The sequence below is a fragment of the Oenanthe melanoleuca genome, chromosome 2 (genome assembly GCF_029582105.1).
Source record: "Oenanthe melanoleuca isolate GR-GAL-2019-014 chromosome 2, OMel1.0, whole genome shotgun sequence".
NCBI classification, from domain to species: domain Eukaryota; kingdom Metazoa; phylum Chordata; class Aves; order Passeriformes; family Muscicapidae; genus Oenanthe; species Oenanthe melanoleuca.
Window position 1 is genome coordinate 14,519,735 of NC_079335.1, and position 25,601 is coordinate 14,545,335.

A 25,601-nucleotide genomic window follows, 5' to 3' on the forward strand; every position below is an offset into this window, starting at 1 on the left:
CTTTAAAGATTTGAAGATTAGGAGCACTGCAGAACTGCAAGGGTTTTTTTTAAATTGAGGATTAATGGTCATTAACATCTGACAAGTGGCTACTCCAAGTGATTAAATTACTTGGGTGTTTTAAACACTAAATTCGCAAGGCTGGGGGACTCTCGAGTTTTATTTGGGAGTTACTTGTATATCTTTTTCTAAAGAGTTGTTATGTACCTGAATATTTCTTACATGCTAATTTACTAAATCATGCTGCATATAATTATTGACTTGTGTTCAAGGTATTAGAGTTTAGAAATCTGAGGATTTTCTTTTTCCTCCTTAAAAACATAACTGTATTACTTAAGTAACAGTAGCAGTTAAAATGTGGTTTGGTTTGGATACTGTTAATTTTATGTAGCTGTGGCATAGCAGTGAAGGGTCTATGGGTATTTAAAAACAATCATAACTTGTGCAGAGGGCAGTATCTCCTATTAGGGGAATAGTTGGAGGGGAATTATAGATGGTGTTTGGCAAATGAATCAGCATTGACTGAAAGATGCTTATGCTGCTGCTCATTTAGATTTCTTTGGGATTTTTTAAGTGTTATTTGGAGAAATTGGTATTTTTCAATGTGCTGTGTTACTTGAATTATTTATATGAACACTTACTACATTTATGTTCTGACCAGTATAACTACACTGATTCTGTTCTGATGCTTCACAAACATAATATCTTTTAGAAAATGTCTCAATACAAATTAGTGCTCATTTTTCTTGGATGTGTGTAGTTTATTCAGTATGAAGTATTAGTTTGTACATTCAGTCAGAAATGTCGTGGCATTGGTGTTAGCATAGTGGTCAGCTCTTCCTTCTGTATCTAGACTAGCAAACAAAATAGAAATGACGTTTTTAGTGTTGTAGGTGATGTTATTACTAGAGAAATAGTTCTGCTTTACACATGAAGGTCTGTTTTTAGTACTGAAACACAAGTTTCAGAGCACATTTCTTGCTTGATCATATGGTAGTATTTTGGTAGCAGGTTTTTCAGTCTGAGTTGAAGAGTCTGCTGTACAAGAGACTGGTGTCTTTTGTGCTAAATAAAACTGTCCAGAACAAAGAACAAAATGAAAACAAGAATCCTGTGTCATTGGATGCATCCTTTTATAAGTGATTTCAGTAGCTAATGTATTTTCCAGTGCAGTCATAAACACAAACTTCTGCAGTGTCCTAATGGTTGTGAAATTTAGAGTATTGAGTTCATGAACTTCTCTGCTCCCTTTCTCAGACTCGGTTGGAAAGCAAGGTTGCAGGTAGGCTTAAATCCCTGGGGTTTGTGTCTCCCTGGATAATGTCTGCTCTGGCCTTCAGGCTGGAGATCGAAAAGTGCAGGCTTGTGTAATAACTTCATTGTGGTATTGGGATATTTGGTTAACATTTAAGAGCTTTGAACTCCTAGTTTTCTTTCTCTGAAAAAATCATTGATACTCTGTGACAGCTCATGCTTGTTTCATTTGTGGCTGCTTTCTGTGAGCAATTATCATCAGAAACGCTGCAGCAAATTGGCATCATATCACAAATGCTCCTGGAATGAAATCAAACAGGCAAACAGTCCTCACTTTAACAGGGACAGTCAGTGTGCAAAGACAGCTCAAGAGAAAATGAGAAAAATACTGGAAAAGGTGAAGAGTACAAGACTGTAAAGGTGCTGAGAATAGTTTTATAGTAGACAGGGAGCTCTCTCTGCTGTAATCTTGCAGGGTCGTTATGGATTCTGTGACTGGAAGACAGGGTTTATGGCAAATATATAATAAACCTTAGCTTTGCACTAAATGCAAGTTGAGTATTTATGTGCTTACTCTGTGATACATTCATCTACATCCTGGTGATCTCAAACTGATGGTTTTGCTGTATTGCTTCCATCAGTGTTAAGTACTGCTTCACTGACCACTGATCCTGATTTCCTTACTGTTTTCCCTTAAAATGAGATGCATGTAGCCAAAGTATCTCTTTGTGTCTCTGCTCTGTAGCAAATTGGATAAAAAGGTGTGGCTGCAAAGGGCTTGAGTGACAGATGTGAATGTCTATTGGAGTGAAATGTTGTTTTCTACCTATGATTGAGAAGCTTCAATGCAAGTATATCTAGATGCAAGAAGAAGCACAAGTGGTACTGTAAATAAACAAGGAATCGGTGGCTGTTAGTCCAGTTTGATACTTAAATCCAACTTAGGTGAAAATAGGTATTTCTTTTCAGTTTTACCCTCTCTGCCCTGCCTCCAAGTAGGCTGCATATGAAGCTCATTTTCCCATTTTAGCCCAAGAAGATGGTGTATTTGTAAATAGTTTCTATTCTAGTCTCCTTTTTCTTTCATTTAACCTGTATTGTGGTACATTAATACATTAAGAGTGTTTTACAAAAAGTGACATCTGCTGATCCACAAAGGAGAAAGCTAGGGACAAAAATATGTTTTTTATGTATAAGTATGAGCTTACAAAGTCTATTCTAAGGGCAGTTGAGCTGAATTCTACGAAACTATTCTGTATTTGCCAGCAGATGTTAAAGTAGTTTTGCTTCAATGAAAACATAATCATCAGACATTTTCTGTTGAATTTTGAATGGGTAGATTAGGGTTTAGTAAAATAAACCTCTTTTTCACTGGACAAAGCATAAGTTCTTTTAAGTCAGTGTTTGTGGTTAGTACCTTACCTTATTGTAGCTCTTATTCTTGAGTATAAAATATCATTTAAGTATGACGTGTTGCTAGCAAATGACTGACTGTTTTTGAGTGGTTTTGTTCATACTGTTTCAATTTACAGTATCATCTCCTGAGAATTATTCATTGTAGAGTTCAGATTTAAGGAAGGAAGTGGGAATTATGTTGTTAAAAATATTATGAGTAATTTGTGCATTTTTTTTCTTTTATCATTGATTTTTCTTAAATACTCTGTGACACACCATTCACATTATATAACTTGAACTATCATCTGAAATAAAACTGCAGTGAGATGTACTTTGGAACATTAATGCAATTGAAATTTGATGTGATCTGCACCTTTTAAAAAATTCCTACTAGTTTCTGCATAGTTTTTAAAGATGTTTTTTTAGTTTCTTGTGCATTGTTTCCCTCAAGAGGGGGCTTATTGGGCCTGCAAGATACTGTTAAAAGCTCACAGTTAAAAGCAACAAGCTAAAGTAAAAAAGATCAATATTTCATTTTAGAGTGTGTTTCAGAAAATTGGTTTAGAACTGCATTTTGATGGTTAATTTAATGGTCTTGTTTTTTCATGTAATATCAGAGTGACTGTCTCTTCCTCAACTTGTATTAAAATTGCTGGTGCTTAAGCCAGTAGCTCACTTGGTCTGCAGGTCTAATCTGTGCAATAAATTTAAAATTCCAGGTACAGAGTTTTGAGGACAAAAATAATTCATTTCATATTATGGTTTTATTGTTTTGTGTTCCAGGTTGTGTTGAAGATCATTAAACATTACCAGGAAGAAGGGCAGGGAAATGAAGTGGTCCAAGGAGTGCTGCTTGGTCTTGTGGTGGATGACAGACTTGAAATCACAAATTGCTTCCCTTTCCCACAGCATACAGAAGATGATGCAGACTTTGATGAAGGTAATAGTTACAGTTTTGTAAAACTTAGGCAGAAAAGAAATTCTATATGGGCTAAAAAGGACTTTTTTCCCCTCACAGTGAACAGAAGCTTGTATGTACTGAGAGTGGCTTTTTTAGTGTGGCTTGAGGTGTCAGCAGGTTAATTGAAGTGCCACTCTGAATATCTAACTTAAAGCTTGTCTGTGTAAGGGAAGTTATAGGGGATGAATACTGTATTATATGGACATTTGTTTTAGGATAAGACTGTCCACACAGGAAGTTACATTAGTTTCCTGTCTGTAATTCATAATTACTTTAAAGCTGTTTATGGAGATGGCTGTGTATGTGTGTGCATGCATACACATCTGGATGTAGCTCGGCACATAGATTGCCTCTCTGTGGATTTACTGGTACTCATTGTTAAGAACTCATTGAAAGCCTGGAAAACAGAGCTTTGTAAGTTTTTAGAGCCTTTGGCTAACTTTAAGTCTGGGTGATCATTTTGCTTTCCAAGTGAGCTAGAATGGTTTATATCATGGGTGGTTTCTCTCTGTCTCAGTGCTTTTTGCTGGTCCTAGTGATGTTTTGTTACTGACACTGTAAGTTAGTATGATTGGCTTGGCACAGAATTTATAAAGTAAACTTAAAAGGCTTGCAGTTCTGATCTTGGTGTTGTAAGTATGCATGTGTGCATTTAATGATACTAGAAGAAAAACTTTATTAGGGCATTAAGAGTGAGTTTAACTTCAAAAGTAACTAAAGAGACAGTATAGTCAAAGTAGTTGCAGTTGATTCTGTTTTGATAATTCAGTTTGAGCAAGATCGCTTAATCTGTAAGTATAAACTGCTTTTTCTTGCTAATGAGATTAGATATTACTAAATTAATATAGCAAAAGAATCTGCTTTTATAGCAGAGAAAATTTTAAGAATGCTTTGCAGTTTGGTAAGGTTTTGTAGCTGTTTGTTGCTTCCTTTGTGGCATTATACAGTTAGCTCAAAGAAAAAAAGAGTGCTAAACAAAAAGGAATCTTAATTGTCCTACAATAACATGGTGTTTGAGTCAGTACTATATTTTACTAAAGCCTAAAAAAAGTTTTAAAGATTCCTTCTCTTCTGGAGCCCTTCAAAAGATTGAAGTCATCTAAATTCTTAATTGGACCCCATGCTTCATTTTTTCTGTGGAAAATGGCTGAATTATTTCCATGTAGGTGATAGGAGAGCAAGAATTGAAACGCATTTCTCAGTGTTGGAGATGGATTCTGCTCACCATAGGATGGCTCCCATGCTGAGCTGTAAGCCTGTGATCTGGTATGCAGGGTTCAGCTCTTCTTATTTGGGGGAAACTTCATTCCAGGAAAGTGATTTTTGGTACAAGTCTTTCTCTTTTTTAGAGAGTAATAGTCCTGGCATCAAGTAAGGTCCAAAGGCAAGGGTCCCTCACCTGGACCCCTTAGTTTTTCAGCTTTCTGTTGCCATGCTGTGGGCACAGAAAGCAGAGCAAACTCAATCCAGAGTGGGAAGTGAGCCTCTGTCAGTGGGGCTGCTGCTGCCTCTGGCAGTGTGGGTAATCTGCAACCAGGTCAGGGGAGCTTGCTATGCTGAAAGCTGTAACCCAGGTCTGGAGAATTTCCCATTGGTTTCCATCTTCCCTAGCCTGTACTACATGGATCACAGAGATGTTCCCTCTGTATTCTTCTCAGTGAAATACAGTTAAATAGACTGAACTGTTTAGGAAGTGCAAAGTGCTCATGTTCATTCTGCTTCACTAGGGGTCTGTTGAGCTCTTTAACCTACGTGGTCGAGCCTAGGGAAGATGAAAACCTAAACAAAATGGCTGTTGAGGTTGCTAGCTTGAGCCTTTGGTATTTTTTTAGGCTCCTCAGAGTTGTCTTCTGTCTTGCCACTGGGAAAAACAATAATGTTTTATAAATGCCCCCTGTTTGTTTTCCCTGGAGCTGTGTTTCCCTATGCAAGCACCCTGCCAGATTTTCAAAAGATTCTTTTTTCTTCTAGATGCAGATAATTCAAGTAGAGAAATCTCGTTACTTGCCAGAATGTTAAAATTCAGCAAGCTAAAAACCAAAGAAAACAAGGCACCTCCTTCCCCCTAAAACATGTGTGTTACTTCAGTACCCTATCTGGTATATATATTTTATATATTTGTATAAATTCAGGCCCATAGATATGGAGAGAAAATATAAGGGCCTTGGCACTTCAGTGCTTCTATCACACAGAGTAATACTTAGCGTTGTGCTCTTTTGTCAGGATGATTTTGCATCATCTTCTGCCATAGTGTAGGCCTCAGTGGTCTTGAGGTAATTGTTAAGAGAATTTGAGCTTTTGTACAGGAGGGTGATATTTGAGCAAATAAACTGTTGGGTAATTGGCAAGACACATTTATGTGAATGTTTTCCTCTTTTAAGCTGTGCAAATCTAATACAAAACACATTTTTGAGGGTGCTAAGAAAATATCCTTAAATTGAACTTGAAATAGGTATGCATGATATTTAAAATCAGTTTGATAAAGATGTATTTAAACTTGCTTACAGCAACCATTTATTCAGATATGCCTAGTTATGCTTTTGTTATGGAGCCATTTTGTCTCTTGCTGCTAATGCCTGAGATAATATTAAATTTTGACTGTTTCCTGTTACAGAATTCTTTAAAAAATTAATTTTTTCAAAAAACATATCTGAACTTGTTCTTTTAGTGCAAAAATACCTTTAATGCAGCTTGAATTGGACTCTTTCTGAAACTAAAGAAAACATGAGAGGTTTTTTAGCTACAAGTAATTGTTACTGCAAATCTGGGCGGGCTGTCCACCACGTATGAATCCACAGGTGTTTTTCATCTTTCAGAGTTTCTCCTGCAGTGTTGTCTTCCTATGATTCTTTTTACAAAGTGCAATTTTTTAGGTAAGATTTCCTGTCAGAGAAGTCTTAAACACTTAGGTTGGCCTGTTTCAGCATGAGATTTTTAGTGGGGGTGAGAGGGTTCAACCCAGCTCCCTGTTAGAAATCTGTAGGTGAAGTTTACTTGATGATGTGTGAGCTAATGGAGGAAAATTGCAGAATTGTTGTTGAGTCCTCAGCAAAAGATGCTTCAATGTGAATGTTCAGTATTTTAGGGCTGCACTTTGGGCTTTTGGTTAGGCATTTACTTTTCACATAATTGTGTTTTCCTTAATGCCGGTGCACTTAAATCCTCATAGGCATTGAGTTTATTTTTCAAAGCACTGATGGTTAATTTCATGAAGATCCTTTCAGTGATTTACACATACAACCCCTATTCCTGTGCCCCCTGCCTCGCCTTCCCCACATAGATTCAACTCTTGTTTAGGGAAAATCAGATTTCTGCTCTAAAGATTTTTGGCTTAGGTACTTCTGTGAAATGATGCAGTATTCCAGCTTGTCTTACCGAGGGTAGTTTTCTGAAAAGCGCTTTTGCTTTAGGGCACTTCCAAATCTTTGTCTGAGCATAGTTTTGCTGTCTTTCAGTTAAGGTTTGCTAAAAACCTTGTTTTCTGTATGTTCCTTCTGATAAATAAGTGTATTTTTTGTGTCTATAAATTTTATTTCTAAGCAACATATTAAGTTCAGTCCTTTGCACTTTATTGATTTTATCTTTGGTCCTTTTCACTGAGTAGCTTTTCTCCCCATTTAAAGGGAATTTATATTCTCTTCTTGGAAATCCAACAATTAAAAATGAGGTATACCTCTTGTCACTCTTTATAGATGTTGTGAGACATTATTTTGAGACAATTTATTTCAGTCTGATGTATTTTAGTAACTTAGCTACAAAGCTAAGATAATAAATTAAGTCCTGTGGAATATATGCCAGTCAGAATTTTGAGGCAGTTAAATAATTATACATCAAAATAAGTTCTATGTGGTTGTATCTTTTTTTTCTTTTATTAGATTCCCTCTGAAATGCTCCAGAAGGAAAGCTGATGCCTTCTCCTGGTATCTCCCAATATGATTTTTTTCTTCGTTACTTGAGAAGATTAGTTTTGGTTTTCAGGTTAGAAGTTAGCTAGATGATTAAAGATTCTATTACCTTTGGTTTTCTGTGCTTTAGGTAGTATTGAGTTGTGTAATCATTCAGTAACAACTAGAAATAATGTAGTGCAACATTGCCACAAACCTACCATTTTTTTAGCCTCAAATGGGTGCAGTTGCATGTGGACAAAGGTGTCGCAGCTCATAAATGGTGTTTATTCAGGATTTTACTTGGCCAGGGGCAGCAGCAGTTTGAACTGCTGAGCCTTACCTACAGTGCTGCCCATTCACTCACCTGTGACATGTGATCCCTGCAAAAGCAGATGGCTGCAGGTACAATCACAGAATCATAAAGGTTGAAAGAAAACTACAAGATGATCAAGTCCAACCCTACCACTGTAACCCCTGAACCACATCACCCAGGACAAGATCCAGACCTTTTAAACACCTTCAGGGCTGGTGACCCTGCCACCTCCCTGGGGCAACCTATTCCAGTGTGCCTGACTACCCTAACACTGAAAAAAAAAATAATTTAATACCTAATCTGCATCTCCGCTGTCTCATTTTAAGGCCATTTCCTCTGGTCCTCTCACTGCAGGCACAGCAGAATAGACTGGCCTCCACCTCACTACACCCTCCTTTCACATGGCTATGGAGAGCAATGAGGTCCCTCCTGAGCCTCCTCTACTCGAGACTGAACAAACACAGCTCCACCAGCTGCTCCCTTAAGACATTTTCTACACCTTTCATAAGCCCTGTTGCATGCAGTAGGGTCCGAGTGGACTCTCTGAAGCTTGATTTCTTCTGCTGTATTGCTATAGAAGTGCTAGCATCATTTAATCTCAGCCCCCCAGCAGTGTTGGTTCATCTCCTTTCAGTAAAGGCTTCTGTCCAGGCTAGATTTTGTCAGTTTTTCTTGTTTTATTCCCATTTTAAATCAAAGGTTTTATCATTGTATTTAACATCTTGTATTTCACTTGTATTGTTGCATGACAGACCTTGAACATGCAGTGACTGTAACTGTGTTCTGAATAGGCAGATGCAACTTTAGCAATTTTTTTTTTTTTTGTTTGTATAGGCTTATTCTCTTTAGGTATAATAGTTATGGCTCATGTCTGTTGTCTTCTACTGTAAGAAAATGGAATGTTTATGAAATGAAGAAGTCAGGTTATGTGAAATTTGAGTTTTATTTCACTAAAGATGGCAACAGATGACCCAAAAACTCCTAAATTTTTTTTGTTGTTGTTTTGCTTTGGTTTTTTAATCATTTGGATGTAATAAATGTGTAAAATAGTCCATAGGCTCAATAAGGTTGAATTTATATAAGGAATTCAGATGATTATGATAAGGGTCGATGGTCAGTTGTTAAGCACTCAAAATAATCTCATCTGATTTTGATATTTTTTTGTGAATTGCCAGAACTGATATTGCAATATACTTATGGACAAAGACATTATTTACTATGTGCTTAATTGTCATCTAATAAGATATCTCACGTATTCAAGGTTCTTTAATAAAACTGCTAATGACACCGGAATTATTTTGTACTTTACCTGTCCTTAATGCAAGCCATTGATTGTTTCCTGAAAGGAAGCCAATATTGGCATGGTTTGTGTAATTGTGATGGTTCAGTGGAGTAGCAGGCAATGCAGCCTGTGAAATATTTTGCCAAAGTTTTCATACTGTGCAGACTTACCTGTAATGACAGGAGATCTTTAATGGATAAGGAAGAAGAAATGCCGATAAAAGGCTGCTTTACCGGGTGCGGGCTGAAGTGCCTTGGGTGTGCGGATGGGTGCACTTGTCTCTGCCAGATGCGGCGGTGAATGCCAGAGGATGGTTTTGTAATCACAGGTGCTACGAACACAGTGATTTTAATTCTCTTGCCCGAGGCAAGTGAATTTTCCGAGTGTTCCCCTCGAGTCCGCCGTGACATGTGTGTGTCCCACCCCCTCGTGTCCATGCGTGTCCCCCCCCGTGCTCCGTGTGTCCGGTGTGCGTCCCTCCCCCCGTGCCCTGTGTGTCCCGTGTCCCGTGTGCCCGGTGTGTGCCCCGTGCCCTGTGTGTCCCGTGTCCCGTGTGCCCGGTGTGTGCCCCGTGCCCTGTGTGTCCCGTGAATGTCCCCGCCGTCCCCTGCGTGTCTCCTGTGTGTCCCGTGCCCTGTGTGTCCCCCCCCGTGCTTCGTGTGTCCGGTGTGCGTCCCTCCCCCCGTGCCCTGTGTGTCCCGTGTCCCGTGTGCCCGGTGTGTGCCCCGTGCCCTGTGTGTACCGTGTGCCCGGTGTGTGTCCCGTGTCCCGTGTGTGTGTCCCGTGTGCCCGGTGTGTGTCCCGTGCCCTGTGTCCCGTGTCCCGTGTGCCCGGTGTGTGCCCCGTGTCCCGTGTGTGCCCCGTGTGCCCGGTGTGTGTACCGTGTGCCCGGTGTGTGTCCCGTGTGCCCGGTGTGTGCCCCGTGTGCCCGGTGTGTGCCCGGTGTGTGCCCGGTGTGTGTACCGTGTGCCCGGTGTGTGTACCGTGTGCCCGGTGTGTGTACCGTGTGCCCGGTGTGTGTCCCGTGCCCCGTGTGTCCCGTGTGCCCCGGTGTGTGTCCCGTGTGCCCCGGTGTGTGTCCCGTGTCCCGTGCCCCTTGTGTCCCGTGTGTCCCGTGTGCCCGGTGTGTGTCCCGTGTGTCCGGTGTGTGTCCCGTGTGTCCCGTGTGTGCCCGGTGTGTGTCCCGTGTGCCCGGTGTGTGTCCCGGGTGTGTCCTGTGTGCCCGTTGTGTGTCCCGTGCCCGTGTGTCCCGTGTGTGTCGTGTGTGTCCCGTGTCCCGGTGTGTGTCCCGCCCTGTATGTCCCGGTGTGTGTGCCGTGTGTGTCCCGTGTCCCGTGTGTGTCCTGTGTGCTCGGTGTGTGTCCCGTGTGTGTCCCGTGTCCCGTGTGTGTCCCGTGTGTGTCCCGTGTGTCCCGTGTGTGTCCCGGTGTGTGTCCCGTGTGTCCCGTGTGTGTGCTCTGTGCCCGGTGTGTGTCCCGAGTGTGTCCCGTGTGTGTCCCGTGTCCCGTGTGTGTCCCGTGTGCCCGGTGTGTGTCCCGTGTGTCCCGTGTGTGTCCCGTGTGTCCCGTGCCCGCGGCGCGGGGCGCAGCCGCCGTCAGGGGGCGCCCGTGACTCGCTCACGGACCCGCGCTCGGGCCGGTGCCGCGGGGCTGCGCGGTTCCGTGTCTGATACGGTGCGTGTAATCCTACAGAAACCAATTCACAAATATAGTACAAAGTGCATTGGCTATCCTGACTCAGTGTTTTTTCCCTTCTTAAGTCAGCCTAAATGTGCTGTGTGCTCTAAGGCTCGGTGTAAATGGGGAGAATTTTTTTCAGACTTGTGTGTGTGCATCCTAAAAGCAGCACGGGAGCTTGCCTGTTGTGCGGGTTTGCTTCTGTGCTTCCCAGTTCTACCACGCATAACGAAGAATGAGGAGGCAGCACTTGTGATGGAACTCCTTGGCTTATCCAAGGGAATTTATACTACTGGACTGTGAAGACTTAAAAATTGCCTATCAACTATCCTTCTTCTGCCAGCATTGCACAAACTGCCTGAAATGCTTTGTTTACTGCATTTCTGGATTTCTACTGTAGGGGCAGTGCTTTAAAGTGGTAGGGTAATCCTTTTTTTCAGCATCTAATTTTGTATCAAGAAAGAAGAATTACTTTGCTGTTTAAAGTACCATGCATTTTAAAGTGTTATTTAAATCAGTTTCCATTGAAATTTTGCCGCGAAAGAAAGTGTAATTTGATTTAAAATGCAAACTGTTATACTAGCTCTTAGCTTTTTTTTTTTTAAGAAAATATATTTAATGGCATTTTTCCTTGAGCAGTTTTAAACAGAAAAACATAGACTAAAATCGGTTGTAGGTTGCTTGATTTTTTTTTCTGCAGTTTGCAGGAATATTATTATCATACTTAATAAACTTCTATGCTGTACTTTACTGAAAATTGTGTTTAAGAATATTCACATACTTAGTGTGAAAATGAAGTTAGAGAACTGTGTTTTAAGAGATAGGTAGTTAGATGTATGTAGCTGTTTTTTAGCAGCATTAGAATGAGCTGGGAGATTGTATCCAACTCAGCTGTGCATTTAAACGTTTCATTATACGGAAGATTTCATTTTGAAGCCTGGAGTTTTTACTTTCTAGCTTGTGCTCTTAGCCATATTCTTTATTTAAAATCATGATATACAATAATATAGTTTGTTATGTTGATATTTCATATTATAATTTTCTAAGACTTGCAGAAACTCATTAATATTTTTTATATGGTCAGGATTATGAAAGGTTTGTTTCTTTTACCTTCAATTTTGGTAAAATATTACAAATGAGCCATTCTGAATTAAATTTTTTAGTGCTAATATAATCAGCTCAGCTTTGACTAAAGACATAAAAGAGCACGGAAGCAGATAACCAATTAAATAATGAAAGTGTGTGTGTGTGTATATATACACACACATACACTTAATATCTCCTCTTGTGTCTACCTCTGTGTTTGGAGGAACTAAAGCTTCATTCCAAATGAAGCCCAAACTTTGTGAACAGAACATTGTCAGTTCTTTCTAGAAACTTTCTACTTCTTCATCCTTGATTATTATTCCTTGGTCTTGGACCATGTGGTACAGGAGTGGCTGTTTCAAATGGACTGTCTGGATCACACTCTCTGCTTTTTGTATGTCTTGCTTCAATCTGTAGCATGTCTTTTCTTAAGGGACCACTTGTTTGTGGACCTTGTGGTTCCCCTCAGCCTTGGCCATATTTGGACTCTACACTCATCTGTTCTTTCCCCAGTGGACTGGACCAAGGGGAAGAGAGAGTTCTTTTAACACCTTCTTATTACCTCTTTCCATTCCCCCTCCTTTCCTTTTTTGCTAATGCAAGTATTTAGCCATTTCCTTTCCCAAAGAATGCTGTAATAAAGTTGAGGGAGCTGAAGGAAAGCACAGCAAAATGAGAAAATCCTCTATTTTTTTTTTTCCTGAGAGCTAAAATTAAGGAAATACCTATAGTTCTATTGAAAAGCAGTTCAAATCAATGCATCTGTGTGAAAGGTAATAGAAACTGATTGAAATAAATATTAACAGTAAATTGTGAAAAATCATTTTCATTCTTATTTCTTGTTCAATAATGTTTTATGGATTTATCAACTGCATAATGTGGAAAAATTACATAGCCTTATTCTCTAAGAAAATGTTCCATACTCGAGGTATAGTACACATGAAACCTAAGTTGCACCTCTTTTGTTCATTGTATTCACATTTATTTTATTGATGGAAAGGCAGAGACAAGAAGCTGGCCCAAGGTTCAGGACTGAATTTGGAATTAAATGCTTGAGGAACAGGCTCGAAATCTGTTTTACTGGAGGGAAATCTACTGAAGCAGTGGAGTTAAAGAGATATAAGAATTTTTTTCATAAAAGTTATAGAACTTTAAAGATGTTCTAAAAATATTAGTCTTTGATAGAAAAGAGAAAAAGCCTTAGTAGAGTATATGTTTGCATCTTTATTTTAGCATTAGTTGTTCATGATTAATATGTATTGTGAAATCGAGTGGTGCAGTCAAAAATATATGGAGAAGCTGAGAAAGCTCAAACTGGGCAAATCTTGCTTATCTCTGTAGTTTGAAGGTAAGCCAGTGTAGAGAATCTTAATATCAGCAAAATTTAAGAAAGTAAAAACTTCTTTAAAGTTCTGGTGAAGATGAGCAGGGTGTGCATAGTTGCACATGTAATAGTAGGTTAAATTTATATAATTCCTTACTGACTGCAACCACAAAATGTATTTATTGCAGATAAGGCTCTCACCCATCTAACTGAAGAAATTTACTCTGTTTTGGTTTGTGGTGTGTCGGTCGATAAGTTGCAGTAGTATGCAGCTTTCTTTTGTTTCACTGTGCTGAATACACAGTTTGATTTCTTTTATTGGATTACATGCTTCAGTACAGCATAAATTCATGCAGTAGAAAAATATATGTGAAAATAGGTTGTTTACAGTAAAATACTTACATGTTTTTGTAAGTTTAGTGTGATAAATCCTTTGTATGTATTTAGAGCCAATATGCAGACATGTGGAGTTCTAGTCAGTAATAAAAATGGAAAGATTTCTTAAAACTTTTAGTAAACAAGACAGGCATGTTCTTTGTGTGATATATTTAGGTCATAAGGGACATCTGCTAAGGATAATTTTTTAACACTTGCTAACAATCCTACTATAATATGGCCTATTCACCAGTCATATTGTTCCTGACTTGGCTAGCGTGGATTTTAGTGATTCCCGATGTGCATTTAGACTCTCTTAATTGCTCGTTTCTTGCTGTTCTATCTTATTGTTTTGTAGGACAATGCACAAGCGGGCACGGGATAATCAAAATTGTTTCCCTGGCCATATTAGGCACCTAACAAGAGATATATTTGCTGTGCAATGTGTGCATGTTTTTGCAAGTAGAACTCTCGTTGAAACTAAATAAATCTTAGCAGGGAAGTAATTCAAGGATTTGACCATGCCACTCAGTGTCTGTGTGTGTGTGTACATATATATGTATATACTCAATCCATGTGGTGCTTATTGCAGATTTTATAGTGTTCTTTTATGCAGCAGAGAAATTGGAGGGGTAAGGGAGGAACTAGAGACGCTGAACATCAGGATTTTGAAGTTCTCGATAAACTGTTAAATTGTGCCAGGTTTGTGTCTTTGGTTGAGAAACAAAAACTTCTTTAGAGATATTTGCAGTAGAGCTGAGATCTAATCTTTTAGGTTTTAATGAACTCAGAATTTCACTTAGCTGCAAGGCATTTGACTCCTGAAGAGGGGTGCATGTAATGTTCTTGCAGCTTGCACACCTGAGGCAGGTAGGGCTGTGCTGCATTGTTTGAGAGGAGAGATGTTGTGGTGGGGGTTAGGTTTTGATATTAATGAAAGAGGAAAACTGACCAGGTAAAGTTTGGCAAAACTACTGAAAAAGGGTGCTTGCAATTTGACTTTCTGTGTAGATGGAAATACATTTTTTTTCTTTCCCTATTTTTTTTTTTAGTTTTTTTTTTTTTTCCTAGGTTTTTTTTTCCTTTTTACCAATTTGTATTGCTCCATTGCTCCACTGTGCTTTTACCTAAGGATAGAATAATAGCTGTTTAATGCTTTAGGATACCTGTTATAATAATTGTTTTATCTTGATCTGTTTTCTGCCCCTCTGTGATAGTGAAAGAAATAAAAGCTAGAAATTGTAGCTTTTGCAGCAATTTAGGAGAAGCTTTCTTAATGAAAAAAAGAAACTTACTCCAGATGTTGAATCTTGTTTAAAAGTAAGTGTTATCCCTCTGATCAATTTTGGGAAGAACAAAACAATTTTGTTTTCTAGATTTGTTGCTCTCATTTTTACTCAGTCATTTTAGCCAAGCACAGTAGATGATTTTTAAAATCCCACATAGCTGCAAAACATGAAAATTTTTTGTTGTTGCTTTGGTTTTTCTTTTTTGTTTTGGGTTTTTTTGTCCAATTCTTTTAGTTATTTTTACTTCTGTTCTAACAAAGCATGCTTAGGAAGATTGGCTTGGACTATTAAAGCAGTGCCAGTGATCAAGAATAAATCACCCTGGGGCTGTGAGATCGGTTGTTGAGTATAGTTGAAAGACCATAGACTACACAAATGTTGATTTCATTCTGAGTTTAAATCTGTATCTGTATGGTTTAATTGAAGTATTTACCAGACTTAATAGTTGTTCTCTACATTGAATAGTTGAAAATTTTATTCATCTGTGCACAGTTGATTCAAACAGTTTGGCAAAAAGTGTGTGTAAACTACTTTACTTAGAAAATATGTACAGTTTAAGCAGAGAACTGCTGATTTTCTGTAACTGCAGCCTGGGAGAAAGGAACAAGGAAAGGCTGAGAAGGGAACTGAAGACGCTGTTGCAAGGATGCAGTTTGGACACTGGGTGCCACTCCTGGTACACACTGGGGCTTGAAAGACTTTCTCACACAGTAGAACAGCAGGCACTTGTGAAAATGGAGGTCTGCTCCTGAGGAAATTCTGAAGGTCTTCATCCTCTGAGCCTAGTGTTTCTTTTAGCTGAGAAACACTGTCCTCAGTCCTACAAGAAGTAAGTAAAGATACAAGGGCAGGATTCTTTTTTTTGTTATTTTGGTTCTACTGAGTGGTTTTCTAGATTTGATCTGTTGCTGTCTAGTTACATACATCTTATACATCCCATCATGTATAAGAGAGACAAGGGTGCAACACCAACTGTTCAGGAACTAGACCAAGTATGACAGTGCTCCTCAGAAACAGAAAAAAATAATTGCAAAACCAAAAAGTGTTAATGAAATGTCTGCCTGCAAGCCTATATATATATACAAACACACACACACATACATACATACGTATGTACGTTTTTTAATATATAGTTTCATTCTGTCATGGGCTTTCTTTTTAGATTTGTTCAGTGTCAAATTCATTTGGTGGTGTGTTACTGATGGAAGACTAGAGGAAAGGACAGTTGAGGATGGGTTTGGGATTGGTCAGTTTACTAGACTTGGGGGCAGTGATGGTTTCCAATAGGCACCAAGTGTTGAAGATATGAGGAATGCTGAGGAGATGGAATAAGGAGTGGGAGTAAGAAATGTTTAGATGTAAATTAGAATGAGGTTAGTGCTTCCACCCTGAAAGCTGTGTAGCTCTCAAACTAGGAAGCGTGACCTGATTTATGCTTTACTGTGCTCATGCCCAGAGGCGTCAGCTGGCTCTGGGTGTCCTGAACATTATACAAACACATACTTGCTCAAACATTTTAGAAACAGCACAGGAGTTTAGGTGTCCAGTTCTTAATGGCTTTCAGTGGAATATTGTTGGCGTCTCTATCTGGCTAGTTTGGAAACTGAAATTTCAGTTACAACCAAAAGGCAAGCGAGGGTTTGGAAGGCGAAATGCCATAGCATTTTAGAAATATTAGACCTCTAATCCTGATTTCCGTGCAAAAATTTTCTCTCTATTGTATGAAAAGAAATTGAAATAGTGGGTCAGAAAATAACATGTGCTTGGAGGGGAAGCAAGACACTACTTGGAATGATGAATGACAGGGTGAGGGATGAGGAAGCACCATGTAAAATTCTACTTTGATGCAATGGCATAGAATTAAAATCAAAGCATCCTTCTATCCTCAAATGTAGAAATTTGAGCTCTTAGTTTTACTTTTTAAAATGACATTTGAAAAAAGATTTCTGCTACTCACTGTGTTCTGTTGTATGATACTTGACCAAATCTTCCAAGGCATTTTTGTTGTAATGATAATGAAAAAAAAAGTGAAAAATTAATTGATGTATTTGGACGCTTTAAGCACAAAGTTAAACAAAGAATAAATGTCAAATCAGCTTTTTGTTCTCTTTGCCTGCTTACTGTCAGAGCTTATAGTAATTTTAAAGGTAATGACTTCCATAAGTAGTTAAAAATTTTGACTGTGTTTTTACATGAAACTTGCAGATTAAATCTCTTGAAGTTCACATTAAATTTTTAAATTTTCTGGACATTTTGGATAAACATAGTGGCCCACAGACAACTATGGCAAACATGAGTCATTTGGTATTCCTCTGTAATTAGCTAAGCTTTATGTAGATGTTGAACAATACAAAGACACACTGGTTTCTGTGGTTTTATCAACTATGGCAAAATGCCTGATTTTAAAATTAGTATTTTTTTAACTTTTTTTTTTTAATGTTATCCCCCTTTATCAAAAGGCACCAGATATATAAACAGAGCCAGAAATTAAAGAACTGGCACAAACATTTTGTTGACACCTGGAAATCTAGTAAATGGGGCACTTGAAATAATGAGTATGGCATATGATAAGCTAGAGCCACCTGGGTTTTATTGGGCTACTCGATGCTTTGATCACTTTATTTAAAGAGGTGTCTGTTTACAGCATCAGTGTGCCTTGTCATCACTGTGATTTAGATTTTAATCTGACACAATACAAAGAGGAATTGCAAAAATCAAGAGAGTACTCAAATGGGAAACTGGTATGGGAGAGATGCTAGTTCAGTGTGTCAACCTGGGAACCAAAGCACCTGTTAAACAAGACCTGTAATCTGAAGGAGCAGTAGATGACTTTCAGCAGATGTGGGGCACATCATGCCATGGAGAGAGTGGTAATAACTTGGGCTTGCTGGCAGCAGACAGAGGAGTTTACATGGAGCGGGGTGCTGTCATCTTGGATGGAGGGATCAGGTGGATGTGTGTGTGTTGGTGTGGTGCAGCTGTGTCCCTTAGCAGCTGCTGTCACAAGCAGCCATGGCTGCAGGCCTGGTGCACAGCTCTGCAGCGCCCTTCTGGTCCAGCCTTGGGTTCCCAGCACAGCCCTTTGCTCACATACACACACAATGCAGACGTGCTCCTTAAGATTTCCCTTTGCTTTCTCTTCTTGCATTTAAATGGCACTTTAACATGAAAGAAGGAGCACTTGGGTCCAGCCCCTTATCCTGCTCATTCTTGCTAATCAATTAATAAATTCTGATCCAACTTAATAACTTGAATAGGGGAAAGATCTGTTTTTATTCTTTCTGTTGATAAAATTTTGGTACAGTTTTGCAGATATGAAATAAAGCCATCGCTATGTACAAGTCATGTGGGTTATAACTCTTTGAGGCTTTGCTGATTGGCAGAGGTAGGAGAGCTGCTTGTTTGGTGGCATCTAGGTATTGGTTTGGTCCTGGATGCTTGAGCATATTATTGAGCCTCGAACAACACTGCTTTTCTTGCCAAGTTATTTGCTGCTGAAAATTCCACACCCCCCCCCCCCTTTTTTTTTTTTTTTTTTTTTTTTTTTTTTTTTTTGGTATTACAGCTGTGTAACAGCTAGTGTTTTATAGTAATGGTGATGGTAGTTCTTATTGGGATTGTTTCTACTGTGTGCTTTTGGTTTCTTCAGTGTAGAGAGAGTGAAGGGACATTTCATTAAATCTCTGTAAAGAAAAATGGTTTTGCCCAAGATATTTTCCTGTGGCCTGGATGGTTACAAGAAGCAGCAGTGGGTTTAACTTGAATTAAGGGTGAGTCATGAGGAGAAGCACCTTCAGAGTAGTGGTACAGCAGGACAGACTGAGTGGAAGTCTGGGGAGGTCATGAAGGATATCTTAGCCAGATGTTTGCTACAAACACACTGTAATGGGAGGAAGCGACTATCAGATGACTTTTAGCTCTGTCCCTATGATTTTGATATCCTATTTATCCTGAATTTGAAAGAGACTTTTAAATTACAGAAACTGATGCATTTCAACTACTGTAATTTGATCAACTAGTTTAGTAATATTTTCCATACACCCTCCTATATGTGGAAGTCTTAATTTGTGCAGAGGTTGATGTGAAGGTGGTTTGATTTCATTGGAAATATATACAGTTATGAAATGGAAACCCAACATTTGCATGAAAACATCTCAACTCTTATAGCTCAAGTATGTCAGAATAGTATAAAGAAGAAATAATATTTTAATTATTTGTCATTTTACTCAGTTGTATGTGTTGCAGTTTTTTCCTTCTAACATAAAGTAATTGATGTGAACATGGTAAACAGGGAGTAATGCCCAAATGTCTTTTAAGATCCACTGCTTTATAAAATAAGAACGAACAGTTTTAGCAGGAAATAGGGCAAATTTGGGGGAAATAGGGCAAATCCTCCCCACTTTTAAATGTCTGATTTTGATTGCACACGAAAGTTAAAGCTTCCATATATATTTTTATTGGAAAATCTGGGGGTTTTTTTGATATTTTTTAGCAATTGTAGTGTTAATATTAAAATTCTTTAAATATGTACAAGTAACTTTCACTCATCCACATTTTCTCTTTCAGAACTAATAATGTTTAATAATTTAGCTAAATTTTTTAATAAGTTTTACCACTGACTTTTTTGCATTCGATGTAGTGCTTCAATCTTAGTTGAAATGGCAGTAGGTGTGTATTTTCAGGCCAGGCACATGCACTCAGTCTATAACCTCTCTGTGTATTTCACTTTTCCTTGCTTCAGAAGTTCTCATCCTTGTGTAACTATGCCTGTACTCACTTTCATAGCTTAGGTGAACCTCATTAATCATGTATCCACAGGAGATGCTGGGCAGCCTTGGTGGGCTGAAGTGCTGTCAGTGCTCCTGGTGCCCAGCTGGTGTGTACCTGGTGCTGCTGTGCGCTCTGGACTGGTCCTGCTCGTGTGCTTTGCACAGCAGCAGCTCCAGCCCTCGCTTGGATACGTGTGAACTGGGAAGTGCCATCTCAATGGAACAGATTGTCACTTGCTGGGGTTATCTGGACCTAGCCCGTGTGAGACTTTCTGCTCTCTCTCTCATCAATGGGTTTATTTCTTTCTGGATAAGGTCTCAAATGTGGCACTCTACTTATTATTAAAAAGATATTGAGAAAAAGAATCAAATGTTAGTGGTTGTTTATTATTAAAGCATAATATTAATTACACTTCCAATTCCCATTAACTCATTAAATTACTTCCACCATATTAAGTCTTTCAGCCAAATATGTGTGTTTAAAGTATGGAAACACATCGATAAATTATTTGTTTATTGTAACTTTGGATAAAAGTAGTTGTTGTCAGTTCTGAGAGCACATTTTTGGATAGGCCATTTTTAGGAAGGCTGTTGCTAATGTCCTTGGCCTTCAGCTCAAGTAGACTTTTTTGGTTTTACTTCCTAGTAAGTTATTGGAGATCCTTGGCTATTCCTGTGTTTTTGAAAATTACAGCTAACAGTTATAGTTGCTGTTACTGCAGCTCTCCAGGTCACAGGTTGCCAGAAGTGCCTGGTACTTCTCCCGAGGCTGGGGCCAGCAGTTCTTTTGCAGAAGGTGTGCTGTGGTTTAAGAGCTGTGTCACCAGGTGAAGGAGCTACAGGAGGAAGTGAATAGGCTGCATGGTATTTCAGCAAAGGAGCAAGAGACTGACCCGTTCTTTTCAGAGGCACTACAGTCTCAAGACTCTCGGGAGTCTTAAACCTCCATTGTAGAGGAAAAGCAGGTGGATTCAGAACCCTGCAGGGTAATTAGTCAAAGGACTGTTAGTCAAGGGTCTGTTCACAAGAAGGCTGGAAGCAGATCACTGCACACAGCAGGAGGCAGGTTCCTCCTTGGAACCTTAGAATTTGACACGTAGGACTGGCACCTTCTGCAAAGGTGTGAGGCTCTGGAACTGGAAAGCCAGACAAGTGATGAGGTAAGCAAAGGTCTTTCTGGGATAGTGGGGCCTCCTAAAGCAACACCACTTCTACCCTGCTTCGTGACCTCTGTTAACAGAAGAAGTGGGGCAGCTGCAATAGGAGACTCCCTTCTGTGGGGAACAAATGGCCCAATATGGGATAGTGGACCCCACTCACAGGGTAGTCTTGCAGGAGCTCTGGTGAGGACATTACTGGAAAACTCTCCAGTCTAGTAAAGCCCTCTGATTACTGTCCTCCATGGTCGTTCAAGCTGGTAGTGACGAAATAAGAGAGAAGTCTGGGGGCAGTCAAAAGAGACTTGAGGGCCCTAGCAAGATTGGTAGAAGGATCAGGAGCTTGGGTAGTGATTTCCTTGATCCTTCTGGTAATAAAAGATAATACTGGTAGGAATAGGGAGATCCATCAGGTCCATGTGTGACTCCGAGGTTTATGTCAGTGAAAAAATGTTGGGATTTTTTACCATGGGATGATCTATTCAACACTCAGTCTAACACCTGACAGGATGCATCTGTCTCAGAAGGAATAAGAGCTCTAGCACAGGAGCTAATGGGGCTCATTGTCAGAGCTTTAAACTAGCTTGGAATGGAGAAAGGAACAAACGAGGCTTGCCAGTGATGAGTGATGGGGCTGTGTGCTGAAGCTTGAAAAAGGCAGTACTAGTGGATCCCCCAATCAGCTTTACCCGGTGTTGGCTACAATCTACCACATCAGAAACGTTTCTACATTAATATATGCAACGTGAGGAACAAGCAAGAGGAGCTTCAGGCTTTGTCCCAGTCCCAGAGATGTGACAATTACTGGTATAAACAAAACCTGGTGGGATGGGTCCTGTGTCTGGAGTGCCCTGTTGGATGTTTACAGACTCTTCAGGAGGGACAGGCGGGGCAGAAGAGGCTGGGAGTTGTCATTGCATGTAATACAAGTGTTGGAATGTATGGAGCTCACAGTTGGCACTGGCACAATTGAGAGTCTCTGTGTGAGAATCAAAGGGCAAGCAAATAATGCAGATGTCATTGTAAGAGTCTGCTGTAGAGCTCTCAACCAGGGTAATGATGCTGATGAATTCATTCTTTGGGGAACTAAGGGACACTTAGAAGTCAACTGCCCTTGTCCTTATGGAGGCTGTAACTTGCCAGAAATTAACTGGGAGCATCACACAGCTGGTACAACCTGTGCCAGAAGATTCCTAAAGAACCTGGATGACAGCTTTATGGAAGATGTCCTTAGGGAGCTGATGATTCCCACCTTGATTTGCTGCTTGTTGACAGAGTGGATCTCATGAACAAAGTGGAGGTTGGTGGCTGTCTTGGCCACATTGACCACGAAGTGATAAAGTTTAAAGTCTCTGTTGACAGGAAGAAAAGTGCCAGCAAAAGCCCAGCTCTGGACATGAGGAGAGCAGACTTCAAGCTGTTCAGGGAATTAGTGAGTAAAGTCCCCTTAGAAAATTTTTCTGCAGGTGCTGGGGTCCATCACTGCTGATCACATTTTAACACCACCTCCTAAGGGCACAGGAATAGGCAATTCTTAAATATTGGAAGTCATGCAGGGGAGGCAGAAGGCCAGCTTGGCTGAGCAGGGATCTTCTCTTGGAAGCAAGGTAAAAAAGGAAGGTGCATGCCCACTGGAAGCATATGGGAAGAATACAGAGATGCTGGTTGCTTCTGTAAGGAGAGAATTTGTGTGGCCAAACTCAGTTGGAATTGAAGCTGGACAGAACTGTGGGGCACAATAAGCAGTTTTGTCTAATGTGTTAGCGGCAGAAGGCAGTGTAGAAATAAAATTGTCCTGTTACAGGATGAGGATGGTCACCTCACAAACAGGGACAGACACAAGGCAGAGGTGTTTAATGCATTCTTTGCTTCTGTCTTCAACATGGAGGAGGCTCCAAGGGGTGCCCTGAGCTAGAGGACCTAATGATCAACTCCTATTTGATGCTGAAACTGTGCAGGATTTGCTGCTCCAGCTGTATCCCTAAAAGCCTGAGGGGCCTGGTGAGATTCATCCAAGGATCCCCAAGGAGCTGGATGATGTCACTGCAGAGCCTCTCTTGATATATGAGCTGTCTTGGGAATCCGGAGAGGTCCCAGCTAACTGGAAGCTGGCAAACATCCCAATTTTCAAGAAGGGCAAGAAGGAGGAGCCCAGAAACTACAGTCAGTCTCACTTCAGTGCCTGGCAAAGTTAAGGAAAATATTATTCTGAGAGATACTGAAAAATACCTGAAAGGAAATGCAGTTGTAGATCACATCCAGCATGGCTTCATGAGAGGAAAGGCTTGATATCAAACCTGATTTCCTTTCATATCAAGGCAACCCACGTAGTTGATTAAGGGAAGCCAGTTGATGTAATCTTTTTGGATTCCAGTAAATCTTTTGATACTGCTTCTCAGAGGATCTTTCTGGACAGCAGACATGGTTAAACACTTGGGATGGGTGAGCAACTGATGGGTCAGGCACAGTGGGTTATAGTGAATGAGGTGACATCAGACTGGCAAAGTGTCTCTCATGGGGTTCTGCAGGGCTTCATCTTGGGCTCTGTGCTGTTCAACATCTTTTCAAATGACTTGGACACAGGACTGCAAGGAATACTGAGCAAGTTTGCAGGATGATACAGAACTGGGAGGAGCTGTGGATTCCCTCAGAGGCAGGGAGGTCCTGCAGGGAGATCTTGACAAATCAGAGGACTGGGTAATCCCAGACAATATAAAGTTCAGTAAGGGAAAGTGTCAGGTTCTGCACCTGGGATGGGGCATCCATGAATGTACAGAAAGACTGGGGAATGAGAGGCTGGAGAGCAGAGCCATGGAAAGGGAGCTGGGGGTCACAGTCAATGGCAAGTTGACCATGAGCCAGCAGTGCCCTGGCAGCCAGGAGGGCCAATCCTGTCCTGGGGACATCAGGCCCAGCATTGCCAGCCAGGCAAGGGAGGGATTGTCCTGCTCTGCTCTGAGCTGGGACAGCCTCACCTCGAGTGCTGGGGCAGCTTTGGTGACACAATATGAGAAAGATGTTAAACTATTAGAGAACATCCAAAGGAGGGCAAGGAAAGTGTTGAAGGGCTTTGAGGGGAAGCCATATGAGGAATAGATGAGGTCACTTGGCCTGTGTAAGAGGAGACTGAAGAGAGACCTCATTGCAGGCCACAAGTTCCTCTTGAGGGGAGGAGGAGGGCCAGACCCTGATCTCTTCTCTGTGGTGACCAGTGGCAGGACCCGAGGAAACAGCCTGAAATTGTGTCAGAGGAGGCTTAGGTTGGATACCAGGAAAACAGTTCATCACCCAGAGAGAGTTTGGGCACCGAACAGGCTCCCCAGGGAAGTGGTGACAGCACTGACAGAGTTTGAGAAGTATTTGGACAATACTCTGAGGCACATGATGGGACTCTTGTTGATGTACTGTCCAGGGCCAGGAATTGGACTGGATGATCCTTGTGGGTCCTTTCCAACTCAGCTTATTCTGTAATTCTGTAAAGTGTAAAATTCTGTAAATTAATACACCTTCCTCATCAAAGATTACTGTCATATATTAATTAACAGAAGGTCACCATTCTCATTTTATCAAGTTGTGGCTAAAAGCCATTAAAGAATTGTAGACATGGATGAATAACTAGAAGTTTAATAAAATTTATTTACTAATGCTAAATATGTTTTGTCTGTATATACATTCAAACTCTTACAATTTAAGACCACTGTGGCCCCCACACTTTTTGTTACGTAGGTACAGAATTAATATAGAATGACATGAAGAACATACTTGGTCAGGTATTTTTAAACACATCAGTAGTCTTAATTTAAAAAGTATTAACTGTTCAGAAGTCCTGTTGATATTTTTCTTCCCAGGATGCTTTTCTCCTGTCAGAACTTGTGTAAAGGTATATGTGTGCTTCTTTTTGTCTCTGTGTAGAAGAGGTGTATAGCACACTGAACATCTATGAAATGCTTTTGCTATTGGCTCTGTGAAAAGAGAAAATTACTCAAAGGAGACTTAGAAGAAAAGAATAGAAAGGGAGTTTGGTTTCAGGCTTGGGGGACTGCAAAGCACTTCTGTGCTGTGGAAGGAAGAAAAAAAGATGTTGTTTATACTAGTAAATCATAACTTGAAGCTATAGTGAATACAGGGCTAAAGTGGATTTAGCCAGTGCTGTGTAACTTTGATCATCACTATGGTTTGTTTTGCATTTCCTTCGTAGTGTCCCAGGCTGTCTTTGAAATGACTTTGTTGTCATCATGTCATCTACACGTGCAGGCTCCAAAACTGCTCTTCTGTTCTGTCTGGAACCTTGCAAATGCTGTATTTAGCTTTCTGAAGTGTTTGGTATCTTATTCCATCTTTTTGTATGGAATATCACTCTATGGTAAATCAATTTTTACTGTCACCTCTTTTTTAAAGTCTCTCCCATTCCCTGTCCAGATTATGGCATTAGGGTTACATTTGATTTATAGTTCTCTTGTCTCTTGCCTTGATCTTTCTTTCCTTCCCCCAGCTTGTCCCGTTAACATAGAGCAGATCTGCCCTTGCTTGCACTACTGCTCTTTTCCCCCTGCACTTCCTGCTTGGAAACCTTTTTTCTACTTGATCTTCTGACCTGCAGACCAGGCTGATAAAAGCACTGTATCTTTGTTGCATTGTCCTTTTTGCTGCCTCTGCTGGATCTGTATCACTGGTGATCCTGAGTATGAGTTTTCCAGTGCTTATGTTACTGCCTGTCCCAAAATTAAAATTGTTTTATTAATTTAGAAGGAAGTCTCCATCTAATATATTATTTAAATAACATTATGATGAATGAAGTGTAAGCATTCTAACTGGTAATTGAACCAATGCCCA

At 40.2% G+C, this 25,601-nt stretch overlaps 1 protein-coding gene across 1 annotated transcript in view; it reads left to right on the forward strand.

Annotated features, from left to right (window-relative positions):
• Positions 1 to 25,601, forward strand: part of EIF3H (eukaryotic translation initiation factor 3 subunit H) — an 85,127-nt gene that overhangs the window by 13,379 nt on the left and 46,147 nt on the right. The window contains exon 2 of the mRNA XM_056483981.1: positions 3,433 to 3,589. Coding sequence (XP_056339956.1) covers positions 3,433 to 3,589 — 157 coding nt within the window. The remainder of the gene's footprint in view (positions 1 to 3,432; positions 3,590 to 25,601) is intronic.